General features: G+C 41.7%; 1 protein-coding gene across 1 annotated transcript in view; it reads right to left on the minus strand.

The window, feature by feature from the left end:
- Window positions 1–15535, minus strand: part of GAREM2 (GRB2 associated regulator of MAPK1 subtype 2) — a 194385-nt gene that overhangs the window by 103960 nt on the left and 74890 nt on the right. Inside the window, exon 2 of the mRNA XM_033937572.1 lies at window positions 13451–13591. Coding sequence (XP_033793463.1) covers window positions 13451–13591 — 141 coding nt within the window. The remainder of the gene's footprint in view (window positions 1–13450; window positions 13592–15535) is intronic.

Here is a 15535-nt window from a genome sequence, read left to right on the forward strand (position 1 = left end):
CACTGCTATTGATCACCCTTATCACTCACTCACTTCAACTCTTGGCCCACTCAACCTTCCTGATTATCCACTTGTTTATATTATAAACCCCTGAATACCTGGTTCTCAATAGCAGTATATCAAATTAATAAATCCAGTCCAATCCACTCACTCATTTAACTGCCAGCATCACACATAACCACAACCTCTACATACTCATTTACTCTCCTGGCAACTCTTATCCCCACCATTCACTCATTCACACAGATATACCCTAACCAAGCATTACAAAAGCAAAACATACCTTTTGTACATACACTTTGCAACCTGTTTGGGTTTCTTCAGGCCAAACACCGAAATACTACTATTCGAACTACTATTAATTATTTCTATAGCACTACGAGACATACACAGCGCTGTACAAAGTCACAAAGAAGAAAACAGTCCCTGCTCGAAAGAGCTTACAGTCTAACAGCCATGACAGACAAACAGGATGTCATGGATAAGTTAAGGGGAAATAACCTGTCTATGAGGATTTCTCCTAGTACTATTCAGATTAGGGGTTCAGTAGAGGTCAATGTACAAGCACAGTCTTCTCTGAGGCACTATAAGTGCTGCTTTGGTACCGTTCCCAGTCTGTGTGCCAGGAATAAAACAGAGTGCAGAGTACCCATACACCTGTTTCATTCTGTAGAGTGGCCCATCTGTCCATCATGACCTCTGGCCACCTCAGATGATATTTAATGAGTTATAAATAATTAAGTTGGTGAAGAATCACAGGTGAAGCAAGCTTCCTAGTCAGTATTTCAGGCAGTTAAGATAAATGAATGAAAACTATAAATGAGGAACATGAGCATCAGAAACAAAAAGCAGCAAATAGGTTCCCACATAAAACCACGAGCACAAGAACATAGATTTCAATGAATAATTGACCATATAATATAGATTACTTCCCGTATGACTTAATGATTAGTCATTGCTGAGATACATAGATCATTCACAGGAAGCAGTGGGAAGAAGCAGCAAATGGACTGGCGGTATTCACATTTTGACTACAGCATGCAGGTTGCTAGAAGGCCTGATTTAAGAGATACAATCACTCCTTTTTTGTCAAGAAAAGGAGCATTATTCTATTTTTCTCTCCCCAGAAGAACTCAGCAAACTCAGTTTAAAAGGAAAATAGAAAGCTCTTCTTTTGCCCACAAATACTCCACTCAATAGTGTACACATAAAAAAAACAACAACAACAAACAACACCCTAGACCAGAGGTCTCCAACCTTTTTCTAAGCTTATACAAACTACTAATTTTGTAAACCACCTTGCCCTGCTTGTTCAGACTGTAAAAACTAATACTAATATTGATTCTACAACACTTTAAGGATATATTTTAACAATTCACTTTATATTGGATTGTCAACAGTAGCAAATTCCATAAAGAGATTGTTTGCAGTTACTATATCAAGTGGATAAGATTGAAATTAACACATTTTGCAAGATTTAAAGAGCATAACTGCTCTAGACGCAGATAGCTGTAATTGTCCATCAACTTTGTAAATTAGCTAGGAGAGCTGGTGAAGATACTTAATTTAATAGATATACTTGAAAACCCTGACAGAGAGGGGACTGTAGAAGGACACTGTAAAATGTGAAAATGGGACTGCAAGGAAGTTGAAAAAGGAGTAACAGGTAGCTAAGTAGGAGATAAGGAAAGCAATAAAGGATTAGATGTTAGGAAGGTTGAGTAACCGAGAAGAAGTTGTGCAAGAGAAGCAATGAGTCAGAAGAAGGTAGAGAAGAAAGAGTAGAAGACAAGAGGAGAGAAGTGAAATAGTAAGGAGGCACTAAAAAGAGAATTTAGGAGAAGACCAACATAAGTAAAGTAAAAAAGAAACAGAGGCCAACCCAATTAGAAAAAAATGCCCAGAAAACAATGGAAGAAAAGAGAGAAAAATATGTAATACTTTTTTAAGGATTGGGATGTGTCTGCTTGGGGAAATACACACATCTTTTCTATTTTTTTTATTTTGCAGAATACAGGAGAAAATGCATTTCTGTTTCTATTTTTTCCAGTATTGCACTTTTTTGGCTCCTGGCTGGTTATATAAGCACTTAGCCCGCTAATATTCAGTGTGAGATGGCCTCTGAATATTAGCGCTTAGTGACTAGCTGGCTAGTGCCAATAATCATTGTCTGAGCAGCTAAGTTGAGTGACCAGATAGACCCACACAAATAAAAGGTCTATCTTTGGCCACTATAACTTAGCCAATCAGCCAATGAATATTGGCTTAACGAGCTATGCTTTTAACCAAACACCATCTTCATACCCCCCACTCACACACCCCTAAATTCAATGCTGGCTGCAAGATACAGCCCAGTATTGAATTTCTAGGTTGGCTGCTGACTGCGGGAGATAGCCAGGCTGTCTCCCATGGTCTGAATATTGGGCCCCTAGAGTCAAGCTTTCTTGGGAAGGTTCTACTTCAGGTTTTGTCTACATGTTTGTTTCTAATTTATAGTTGCTTATTCTGTGTTGGGTGATGGTCTGTTTTTGTTTTCCACCTGTGACTGAATTGAAGGCCTCTGTTAACATATAACTCCTGTGTAGGGATCTGTAACAGTACAGCTTGTTCTAGTTTTCCAATAGTAGGTGTATTTATGATCTAGGGCAGGTGTAGGCAATTCCAGTCCTCGAGAGCCAGAGCCAGGACAGGTTTTCAGGATATCCACAGTAAAGATGCATAAGATAGATTTGCATTTCAAGGAGGTATTGCATGGAAATCCATCTCATACATATTCATTGTGGATATCCTAAAAATCTAACCTGGCTCCGGCTCTCGAGGACCGGAATTGCCTACCCCTGATCTAGGGCAGTGGTTCCCAACCCTGTCCTGGGGGACTCCCAGCCAGTTGGGTTTTCAAGATATCCCTACTGAATATGCATGAGAGAGATTTGCATACCTGTCACTTCTATTATATGCAAATCTCTCTCATGCATATTCATTAACCAACCAAATACCATGGAGCTAAATTCACTTTTTAAATAGCATAATACATACAAAATATACCTACACAGATCGCTATTAACAGCAATAATAAGTATTCAAATTTCAACTGTTTAATATATTCATAATAAATCATATCAATACACTCATATTTAATATACTAGTCATTCACTCCACACATTCAAATTAAACCCTCCTGTCCCTTTCAATCATCCCAAAGTCCACTTTATCACTGCTCAGATCCTTTTGCAAATTTTGCCTTATTGTTCAATCAAATTCCTCCGGTTTCACTCCTGTGTCATAACTTCATTCTCAGATCTCATAGTCATGTTGTGTTCTCCGTTTTTTTCAGGAACAGATCAACTTCAGATCCTGAAGATGCATTAATTGCAAAAAATAGGAATATATCAGGCTGAATTGATTGATCTGTTCCTGAAAAAAACGGAATTCATGAGAGCCAATCAAAGAAGCCTCTGAGCGCCGAGCAGCAGTGGCGTACCTAGCATATGTGACACCCGGGACCCATCATTTATTGACAGCCCCCCATCTATATGAAAAATATGATTTTTAGTAACAATCCACATATCGCACAAGAGTGTACCTAGGAAAAGGCAGCATCTTAAACACTGCAGTGAGAACTAGAACACCAACACATACATTGTAAAACTAAACAAGCCAGATCCTGCACAGTCAATTGATCCAGTACAGTTGATGCTATCAGAAAGCCATGTCCCTTTCATACACATAGACAGATACACCTTTGCCCAATATGGAATAACCACAAACTAAAAATAGAAATATGTAGACAAAAGTTAAACTGAACTGCCAAGAAACCAGACTCTGCATACAATGCAACACTACAACACCACAAAAACAGTAATACATGTCCTCTAATACTTTGCAAAATATAAAGACAGTAGATGTAAATTTGAAAAAACTGATAAATAAAAATCACCACTTTACAAATTAACAAATAAAAATAAAACAAATAATGACAAATAAGAAAATACCATTTTATTGGACTAATCCCCGTAAGCTCGGTCCCCATCCCCGCAAACCACGTGATTCCATCCACACAAGCCTTGAATTGTTTTATATTGAACTTATTATATTAAAGTATAAAAAGAAACAATATTCTGTACAATTGTCAATTTATAAATCAGCGTCTTCTCCCCACTCTCTCTTCCCCATTTCCCTTCAGCGTCCTCAGCCCACTCTCTCTCCACTTTCCTTCAGCGCACGCACATAAGTTAATGCTCAAGACGGATGTATGGCAGAAAGTGAAGGAGAGAAAAACAGCAAATGGATAAGGTGCCCTGGATACACAGTTAAGAGCAGACAAAAAGAAGTGCAGCCAGAGACTGGGAAAGATGGTTTGAAAACCAAAATCACCAGGCAACAAAGGTAGGGGAAATGATTTTATTTTCAATTTAGTGATTGAATTGTGTCAGTTTTGAGATATTACATCTTCTGTCTATATTTTGCATTGTTCAGGAAGAAATGCATTTGTTTCTATTTCTCTGGGGGTTTTGTTTGTGTATATTAGTACTTTTAGTTTGTGTCCTGTATTTGCATAGGGGTTATCTGTGTTCTGCATGTGTGACCAAGGCCAGGTATTCTGGTAGGAATGAATGTTGAGAAACATACAGTGTGCTTTGCGTAGTTTAATTTTGTGGTTAACCATTATGTGTTGTTAATAAGATTATATTGTGTGTATATATGAAAAATGAATGGAAAAAGTGGTATTACAATTACAGTAGTACTATTATGGGGGCAGGGTCTGGGCGGAGATTGGGCAGGGTCTGAGACGGAGCTTGCAGACCCCCCCCATATAAAAAAGCATTCTACTGCCTATGCGCTTTAGTACCAAAGTGGTTTACAATATAAAAACAATTTTAAAAGAAACAAAAATAATTAAAAACCATGAAAATATATATGCAAATTTTAATATGGAGGTATGGGATGGATAGAGAGATGGTGCGAGGGTGGCATGGTGTGATAGGGCAGGGCAGAGAGGTACCAGCGCCCCCCACCGAATTGGCGCCTAGGGTGGTCCGCATCCCCACCTTACTGATGGTGATACCAGGTTACGTTAGTATTTTGTAATTGAACCAGGGCGCTCAGCTTTTGTTACAGCCCCAGGGTGCCTAAATGGAGGTATCCAGTTGCAGAATTGCCCCCGTGGTGTTGGCTCTCACCATTCCTTTATTCTAGTGAGCTAACTTCCATAATTTTCCACTATTTTTTTTTTTTTTTAGTTGTTTATGTTTAGATTTCCCTTGCACACGTGTTATTTTTCTTATTAGTGGCATTTGTGGTATTTCTTTCTGGAAGGCATCTTTGACTTATTACATATGAAAGCAAGTAGAAAAAAAGAAAATGACTACCGTAATGAATCTTTGCAATAGATTGAATTGCAACCCTGTCATCTTATGCCCAGTGGCAGAGCTGCTTATGCTCCATTCCATTATGAAAGCAGACACAGTCTCGCCCTCTGCTCAGCCTGAATTGGAGCAGAGACTGGAACTGGGAAATTAGCAGAAATTCATCCCACTGCCTCTGTGCCCGACTCTAGGGAGCACCGGTTGGCTCATACTGATATCACTTTATCAATGAGTACAGCAAGACAAGTTAACACATTTCTCAAACAGCTTTCCTCCTCTTTCCCTTACTCCCTGCCTCTGAGAGCAGTGATTAACCCTCCCCACTCCTTGTCTGGATATATTTCACATTATTTATTTATTAGCATGAATCATTGTCAGGACGCTCTTAGAAGAATCATTAAACTTCTTGCTACAAACAGTAGGAATGATCTCAGTCCCTTAAAATATCCCTCCAGTCATTCCCCTGCCTCCACACCATCTGTCCACCATGAGTCCAACCTCCCAAGCAAATTGGCACCAGCTTTGTCCCCTCTGTGCTAGTATTTCAACCTGTTTCCTAGATTTTTACCCTATTTTTTTATCACCTCATGCTGCAAATTTACTTCTACACTTATTACACTCAAGTGACCTGTTCCTTTCTGAGCCATATGACTTTGACAGTCAAAGTAGGTACAATTTATCATGCAATCAGCCTTCAGAATCCTGGTCAAGATACTGCACCAGTTCTATAACTGGGGGGGGGGGGGGGGGGGGGGTACATTTATTTGCTTCTACTGTAAATATACAGGTTACCAGCATTTTCATGAGTAGATGTACATTTACCTGCAAAAGTGCTAGCAGGGTACCTAAGGGCTATTCTGTAAGGGTTTCTGAGGGAGTTCATATAGTAGAACCCTATCGCTTCCCATACAGGATCCTTCCACAAGAGGTCAGGATCACACTAAGGAAGGGGTCACACAGTCCCCCTTCCGGATACCGTAATTCTTCACACGAACAGAGCACAGCTCAGGAGTGGGCTATTAACCTAAGAAGGGGGGAGGGCAGAAGAGGAGGAGACAAGGAAACAACCCTCAGGAACAAAAAGGGCAGGGCAAGAAAATAGGGGGAGAAAGCCACGGGGAAGGAGTTTGCAGAGAATGTGCTGACTGCATCTCTGACTGTTCCCTTACAGAGTTCGCTGAAAACAACAGAAGAGAAACTTTAAGATGGAGGAACTTTTACTCTTATGCCTGCCTAGAAAACTGAGCCTGTGGGTTAAAGGCCTGCTGATAACTCTTTGTTTGGGGTGGGGCATGTACTGCATATAAGGGAAGCTGGTGTCAGATATAGGTAGGGTGACCAAACGTCCAGGAAAACCTGGACATGTCCCCTTTTTAGAGGACTGTCCAGGTGCCCGGACGGACTTTCCAAAACCCAGCAATTGTCCAAGTTTTGGAAAGCTCTGGCTGTGTCTGGAGGGCCTCTGAGCATACGTGAATGACATCACATGTGTCCACGCATGCTTGGAGGCCCAAAAACATGGCCTAGAGGCCAGAAATTTTTTTTTTTAATGTACCTTTCAGGGGGCGGGGTTTAGGGCAGAACAGGGTGGGGCTGAGAGCAGAACAGGGCGGGGCCAGGGCAAAACGGGGCAGAACACTGCGGGGCCATGTGTCTAGTAAACTTAGATATAGGTGGTTTGTTTCACTTTCCCTGGAGGTTGGGGAAAACCAAGACTGAGGAGTGAGGAGTGTGTGGCGCAGTGGTTGGATCTACAGCCTCAGCACCCTGGGGTTGTGGGTTCAAACCCCGCGCTGCTCCTTGTGACCCTGGGCAAGTCACTTAATCCTCCATAGCCCCAGGTACGTTAGATAGATTGTGAGCCCACCGGGACAGATAGGGAAAATGCTTGAGTACCTGATTGTAAAAACCGCTTAGATAACCTTGATAGGCGGTATATAAAATCCTAATAAACTTGAAACTTGACTGTATTTTACGCCTGTGAAGCAATAATAGGCTCTCAACCAGAAGAGAAATAAATCTTTTTTCCTCCTGTTTGTGTGCACCTCCGACTGTGTTCTAGCTGTAGGAGTGCATCCTCTCCTGGCAGGCTGTGCAAATCTGCCACAGGGCTCTTGTAAGGGATATAGTGTGTAACTGCAAGGGGGTGTTTACTTGGGCATGACCAGGGGCATGGGAGGGGCTCCCGTTTATGCACACGCCATGCATACATGTGTCCTTGTTGTATTTCTCTATTTGCAGTTATGCCAGGTCTATGGCTATTGTAATTGCATGCTAATGCTGGGCTAGGCTAGTATTCTACAATGGAACCTAGGTGCCCATGTGGCATCAGGATGGCACTCAGTTATAGAATTGCTTCAAAGTCACTCTTGCAGGGAACTTAAAATCTAACCAGCCAATGTTCAAAGCGATTTAGCTGGTCAATGACCAGTTAAATTGATTGGTGTGTATGTAGGGGGGGGGGGCTAGCTGTTAATTTTGCTAAGTGCCACTGAAATTCACAATTAGCACCTAACTCAAAACCAGCTGTGTTGGGGCAATCTGGGGGCAGAACCCGCACTTGGTCACTTATGTGTTGATATTCAGCCCTTACGTGGCAAGGTTTAGCACCTAAATGGGACTGCATAAAAGTCTGAGCTATCTTTATGTGCTTAAATGCTGAATATTGACTTAAATAGCTATATGTTAAGTAGCTTAAACTTAACTGGATATTCAAAGCTGAAGCTCAGACAAGGCCCAGCTTTGAATATCCAAGAATAACTCCATCGATGGTGAACAAAATGATCAGCACCAGCAGCCTATGGGCCTCATTTATTAAACTGTGTTAATAGATATTAGGCACGGACACCCTTGTTACTAATGTTTTTTGCCATTAATGCATATTAACTGAAAAAATTACTTCACAGTAGTTAGAAAACCTCTGCAGTAATTACTTGAGGTATTCCCAGCACTTAGGCAAAGGCAGGTGTGCTGGTAACATGGAGGGGCATTTTTGATATGATGTCTAAATGTGAGTTTAGAGATTTTGCTGACTACTCACAAAAGTCCAATACCAAACATGCCCATTTTCAAAACTGTAAGATGTCTATCTTGTGTTTTTTTCAAAAAGGGATGTGTTTGTGTTCAGTGCATCTATCTTTTTTTAAGCATTTAAAAAAACAAACCAACAACAACACACACATCCAAAAGAAAAATGCACAGAACAAGCCATTGGGATGTAGGAGGGGTCACCATTTTTAGTAGACTGACTACACAGACATCCCAGCAGAACAGTGGAACACCTTAGGGGACACTGTAGTGAACCTCACATAAAAAGTCCCAGGTAAACATCTCACCATACTCCCCTTATATTGTATAGTGAGCGAGCTTTCCAAAATCCACCCATTTACTGTACTCAACTTACACCACACCAATAGCCCTTATGCCTGCAGGCGGCACCTATATGTGGGTACAGTGGGATTGGAATGGGGTTTGGAAGTCTCACAAATTTCACCATAAGTGTACTGGTTAGGTGACTATGTTAACATGAGGTGAATGGTAAAAAAGAAGCAACTACAAATCCAGCAACTAGAGACTGGTCTTCAACCTTCCTTGAAAAGATCATACTATCGCAACTCCAGACCTTCATCAACAGAAAGAACACCCTCTTCCCTTACCAATTTGGATTCAGAAAATTCCATAGCACAGAAATGGTCTTTGTGGATATTATCCATGACTGATGGAGCATACTAGACAAAGGAAACGACAGGCTACTGATCCTTCTAGACCTCGGTGCCACCTTCAATACCATCGTACAGCCCTGCCTCCTCACAAGACTCTCAAATATTGGAATCAACGATTGAGCGCTCCAGTGGTTTTCGTCATTCCTAAGCCATAGGACCCAAAGATCTATTCTATTGCAATCAAAATTGATAAAATATGGAGTACCTTCTGTTCCCTCTGCTTTTCAACCTCTATATCAGACTGGTAATGGATATCAGCTTAAAATTCCAAATAAAGATCCACCCATTTGACAATGACATACAACTGTACCTACCGCTATGCTCAAATCAAGACGCTCAAATCTCTAAACTACACAACTGCCTCTTGGAAATAAAAAACTGGATGACCCAAAACAAACTGCAACTAAATGTGAAAGAAGGATCGAACTAATTGTAAATAGCACAATAATTGAAATAATTGTAAATAGCACAAGGAATGGCAAGTCAAATGCATACCACTAATAAGGAAGGCAAAGAGAGACCTTGAAAAGAAGATTGCACTTAAAGCAAAACCACACAGTAAACACTTTTTTTAGGTATATTAAAAGCAAGAAGTTGGGAAGAGAATCCATTGTATCGCTAGATGATCAAGGGATACAAGGGCTCACAGGGAAGACAAGGCCATAGCGGAGAGATTACATTAATTCTTTGCTTTGATCTTCACGAGGAATATGTGGAGGAGCTACCAGTGTCAAAAATGGAATTCAATTCTGATGAATCAGAGAAACTCAAACAAATTACTGTAATACTGGAAGATGAAATGGGCCAGTTTGACAAACTGAACAGTAGCAAATCACCTGGACTGGATGGTATACATTCTAGAGTGCTAATAGAATTGAAAAGTTTCAAGTTTCAAGTTTATTTAAAATATTTGATTTGATCGCAAAATCCAAATCCAATGCGATTTACATTTAGTTAAAAATGAATTTGCAGAGCTATTGTTAGTAATTAATAATTTTCCTCTAAAATCCAGCATAGTACCGGAAGAATGGAGGGTGGCCAATGTGATGCCGATTTTAAAAATGGGTTCCGGAGGTGATTGGGAAATTATAGACTGCTGAGTCTGACATTGGTGCCAGGCAAAAATAGTAGAGACTATAATAAAGAACAAAATGACAGAACATATACATAAGCATGGATTAATGAGAGAAAGCCAACATGGGGTTTAGTTAAGGGAAATCTTGCTTCACCAATCTACTGCATTTCTGTGAAGGGGTGAATGAACATGTGGATTGTGCCGCCAGCCGTTGCGCACACCTCTGGATGGCTGGACAGACAAGTGGTTATTCATTCCCATGAGCCTCCAAAAAATAGTCAGAATGGTCCAAGGCTTAAATTCAGCAATTTCTTTATTTTTCTTGCCAAAAAACCCCCAGAACTTGACCCCAAACAGTGCTGTGGGGAATGCCCGTGATCCTTTCCAATTCAAAATAATCAACTTCAACTTCAAACAGAACAAAATAATCACTTTGACATGCAAACAGTTTGCAAAAAACAAACAAACCCTTGTCTCTAGGGCAAACTGGAACAGCTTTAGCAGAGGTCTCTCCCTTCTCTCTCTGCTGAAAGCAGGGTTTTATAAATCTCTCCCCCAGGATGGGACAGGCGTTAGAGCTTATCATTCAAAACAAAAGCTTCATGGCCAAACTTTCTTAGGCTTTGTGCAGGGCACTAGTCCTTAATGGTCTGATCAGATAAGGATTCAGGGGCTAGATTCACTAACCCTCCAATCTATGTGCGATCTGTGTGCGATTGGAGGCAGGCTGACCGATTTGCCAACCATCTGCATGCAAATGGGGGCGATCGGAGGCACGCCCCCAACCAACTGCACTGATCGATAAAGCCCTGACAGTAGTGACAGGAGAAACAGCCTCCTGTCACTACTGTCAGGGCTTCTGCCGGCTTTTTTAATTTTTTTTTAATTGGGCAGATATTTTGCATGTTTTAAACATGCAAAATAGCTGCCCGATTGAAAAAAAATTAAACCCCCCTCCCAACAAGTGACCCGAATCCTCCCAAAAATTTGGCCCACAGCCGCGCTTAGAAAACTAATGGCAAGAGGGTTCCCACTCCCTCCTGCCATATCTAGAACTTCTAACACCCCCTCCTAACAAATGCCCCTGAACCCCCCAAAATATTTGCCCCGCAACCGCGTTGAAAAAAATTATGGCAGGAGGGTTCCCACTCCCTCCTGCCATCGGTCCCACCCAAAAACTAAGATAATAGCAGGAGGGATGCCAACTCCCTGATGCCATCCCCCCCTGGATGCCCCCTCCCCACCCCCCTTCCCTCCTCCCTTGTGTTTTTTCCCTTTATATGTTTTTTTTCTATTCTGAAGCATTTGTAACTTTATTTCCCTCTTCCCTTTACTTCCTGTTTGTCACTAAACACTTGTATAGAGAAATCTTTAAATTTCCAGAGTTTTTTGTTTTACATGTGTTGTTAATAATTTTTGTTTTCTTAAATTGTTGTTTTTTTAAAAGTGTCCTAAGATTGTCTGTTCCCTCATAAGTTGTTTTTAAATTGTACATCGCTTAGAATGTTTTATATAGGCGATTCATCAAATAAACTTGAACTTCCCCCTACCTTTAATGGACCAGGGGGAATGCTCAATCCCTCCTACTCCAATGCCTCCCGCAACGAGTCTGAGGCCTTAGGCCATGCCCCAGTGCATCGTGTGATGTACGGGGTGGGGCCTAAGGCCCTGATTGGCTGAAGCGCCCCAGGCCCTCCTACATAACTTGTCCATAGATTACTTTTATGTGAAAACTGAGCTACTAAATCTCCCTCTACTTCTCTAAAGCTACAACTGGTGCAGCAATATGTTAAAGAAAACTACCTTGGAGAGCTCAGCTTGCAGCTTGGCTCCATATGTAGGAATAACTTCCTGCTTCTATTTAGGCAATCGATCAAACAATAAATGTGTCACAAAGAGAGTGCAGAATGAAGGTAAGATGAAACAAAGGACTTTAGAATCCTTGTTAACTCTCTGAGACATACAACATTGCTTTAATGTGGGTGAATTGTTGCTTGCTAGTTTAAATTTATGGATTACCACTCTGAAATTTGAATCATGAATTTATACTGCAATAATTAAAAACAGAGGCGTTCGCCATTATTATCTTCTGCAATCTGCATTTTGCTTGTTTTATGCTCCTGTCTCTTGGCTACTGAGCTTTATACAAGAATGTATCTAATGAAAACTTTAAATGTGCTATAGATCACTCAAAACCTCCAGTTAACCACCACTGTGTTATATTTATTGCGCGCTGAGAGGATCCTGATTAAATACTTAAATTGTGCCTTCCATGCGATACTTTCTGGCTGGGCTGGTACATATACAAAGCAGAATTGTGAAAGCGGGATTTCTTGGAAAACAGAAAATTCTTCAAGTTTCCCACATCCTCAGTGCTTGCGTTCCTCATTTCACTTGGGTCTCCAGCACATTCGACACTTCAGCTTTCATATTCGATACCATACTGGGGCAAACCAGTGGTTAGAAACATAGAAAGGCCAAATGGCCCATCCAGTCTGCCCATCTGAAGTAACCATTATTTCTTCCTCTCTCTCTAAGAGACCCCACATGCCTATATTTTAGCATGGCAAATCAGTTTTGCACTCCTATTCTATAACAGCTGAAGCCATTATTTAGTTTATTTTTTTTTTAATTGATATACTGTCTATTATAGATCTGGTTCTATGTCCATTCTGTTCTAGTGCCCACATCTTGGTGCCCAGTTATATAATTTCCCTATCCAATTCAAAGATTTTTATTGCAATACACACTGATGGCATTCAGTTATTGTGCTAGGATATAGATATCTACAACAGAACTTATGCATTATATCATGGCTCGCTATCCATATTTATATGGGGGTATAACTCCAGTGTTTCTCTGTGCTTTGGATATTGTATATGGTTATGGCTGCAGGTTCTGCTGATACTCTCTTGTTAGATAGGCAGGGGTCAGCTTGTTGTCTTGCATAGAATTTCCCTTTAGTGTATATCTCTATGGCTGACATGGAAAGGTGTCAAATAAATATCAAATAACCCTTTCACCAAAGACAGTGTGCTAGATGCGAACTTCACTATAACCGATACCCAAAAATTATAGCATGCACAAGCTAATTCAAACTTAAAACGGAGGAAAAGCCTCAGAAAAACAGTGCTTGTCAGCCGCCACAGCGGCTTAAAGCAAGACTGACCAGTACCTCATTGGCAAAGGTGTCACCTGCTACTTACTTCTTTTGGAACATTTGTCACTCTCCTACCTGGTGGAAGCTCATGTAGTGTCACCATACCTTTTGGAAAATTCCAGCATACCTGGGTACTGTAGTGGGATGTCGATTTTTGGACCAATGACATAATGGCCCTCCTCCAGGCTGTGGGCAGTCACTGTTGTCCACTGTCGGCAAGAATGAATAAGAATGACGTCCTGGTCGCTCACTCCTTCCACGCATTCTCCTGCAGGAGAGATGAAATCATGCAACTGAGTATAGTGCTTTCCTCCAGACCAAACTATTAACAGTAGATCTTGATCAGGGCTTCCCTAACCTGCCCTGAAGGAGCATCAACCAATCAGATTTTCAGAATATGCACAATGACTAACTATTCATACAGGTTTACAAGTTTATTTGATATACTGCGTTATTACTCAGGCAAAACAGCGGTGAACAATCCAAAATTAATAAATCTAAAAAAAAGAACTCCATTTTTATAGGATAGACCCCCCCACTAAAACATTTTGGGGTCCTTTTATCAAACTACGGTAGGGGTTTAACGTGCGTAATACCATGCGTTAAACCGCCTGCCGTGCTAGCCATTAACGCCTGCATTGAGCAGGCGTTAGTTTTTTAGCCGGCCGCAGGGGTTAGCGCATGATAAAATGTCCAACGCGCTAACCCCGCTAGCGCGGCTTGATAAAAGGACCCCTTTATGTAGTCTTCTTTCATCCATATTCATTGGGCATATCCTGGAAACCTGATTGGCTGGGGGGGGGGGGAGTTCCCCTCAGAACAGGTATGGGAATCTCCTAATCTAGCTGTTATGGTACAACCAGAGGAGGAAGAGCAGCAGAGGTTCATGGCTTTGTCCATTTTTCTGTTTCTGCTGTAAGAACTACACCGTATTCCCTCCATGCTCCATTCCTAAGGCCACCTCCTTAGTTCTCATCCTTTCCATATCAGAAGCCAACTAAGGTGGTGTCTTCTGATGACGAAGGAAGTAAGATAAAGCTCCTTCGAGTGCTGCTCTGAATGCCACTCTTCAATCAACTGATTCGTGCCAACATTAAAGCAATATTTATCTTTCTGTTTAGTGCCTCTTCAGCTACCTTTTTCTTATATGCTTCCTGAGAATTCTAGAATATTTAGAACAGATCCCTAATCCAGCCAACTATTTTACTCTCCTCTGTCTCGGAGTTGAGAAAGTAATTTAAAGAACTAGAGCCTTACATGCTAAAATGTGTGCTAAACAATCTTCAGTGTGCTTATCCTGATAAAATCAATGTACAAGCAAAAATACCATTTAAGGAGTAATTCTATAGCATAGGTGCTAACATTTATATGCATGTAAATGTTTAGAATAATGGCATTTTCATGCATATGTATACACTCTCTCATTTGCACAAATGCATGAAACACAAAATTTTGCCTAAGCATTATTTTATAAATGTGCACATATACAGTGGCATAGCGAAGGTGAGAGGAGACCGGGGTGGTGGTGCCCCTCCCCCACCTCCACACACTCCTTCCTCACCCCTTCCCCTGTATCTCCGTAACGTTCCTGGCATGAGCAGCAACCCCCAAGCTCCTGTCGTGGTAGCATCGGCTCTTCCTCTGATGTCACTTCCTAGGTGTGGGTCCAGGAAGTGATTTCAGAGGAAGACCCGAGGCCGGCGCGACAGCAGCTTGGGGGTTGCTGCTCGCACCAGGAACATTACAGAGGTTATGGGGGAAGGGAAGCGGCGCGCACGCATGACAGTGGGGAGCGGAGAAGAAGACGGGTGCCTGTGTCCTCACCAAGATGGTGCCCGGGGTAGACTACCTCCCCCCCTTTACTATGCCACTGCATATACAGTGTTCTCCTGCGAATTCACGGTTCGCGAATCGCAGACTCGCTCATTCGTGGTCTGCCCCGACCGCCTCTTACTGTAGTAAAGTCAGTCTACACCAATCAGGAGCTGCTTGTCAAAGCAGCTCCTGATTGGTGTAGCCCGATTTTACTACAGGAAGAGGCGGTCTGAGCAGATCGCGAGTAATTTTCTTCACCTGCCGGTGCTCCAGCTGCCCTCTTCTGCCTCTCCAGCTGCCCTCTCCTGCCTCCCCAGCCCATGGAATGGAACCCCCGCAAATTTTGGGGGAGTGCTGTATATAAAATATCACATATTTGAGGGGGGGGGCATTGTAC

Source organism: Geotrypetes seraphini, chromosome 3, assembly GCF_902459505.1.
Source record: "Geotrypetes seraphini chromosome 3, aGeoSer1.1, whole genome shotgun sequence".
NCBI classification, from domain to species: domain Eukaryota; kingdom Metazoa; phylum Chordata; class Amphibia; order Gymnophiona; family Dermophiidae; genus Geotrypetes; species Geotrypetes seraphini.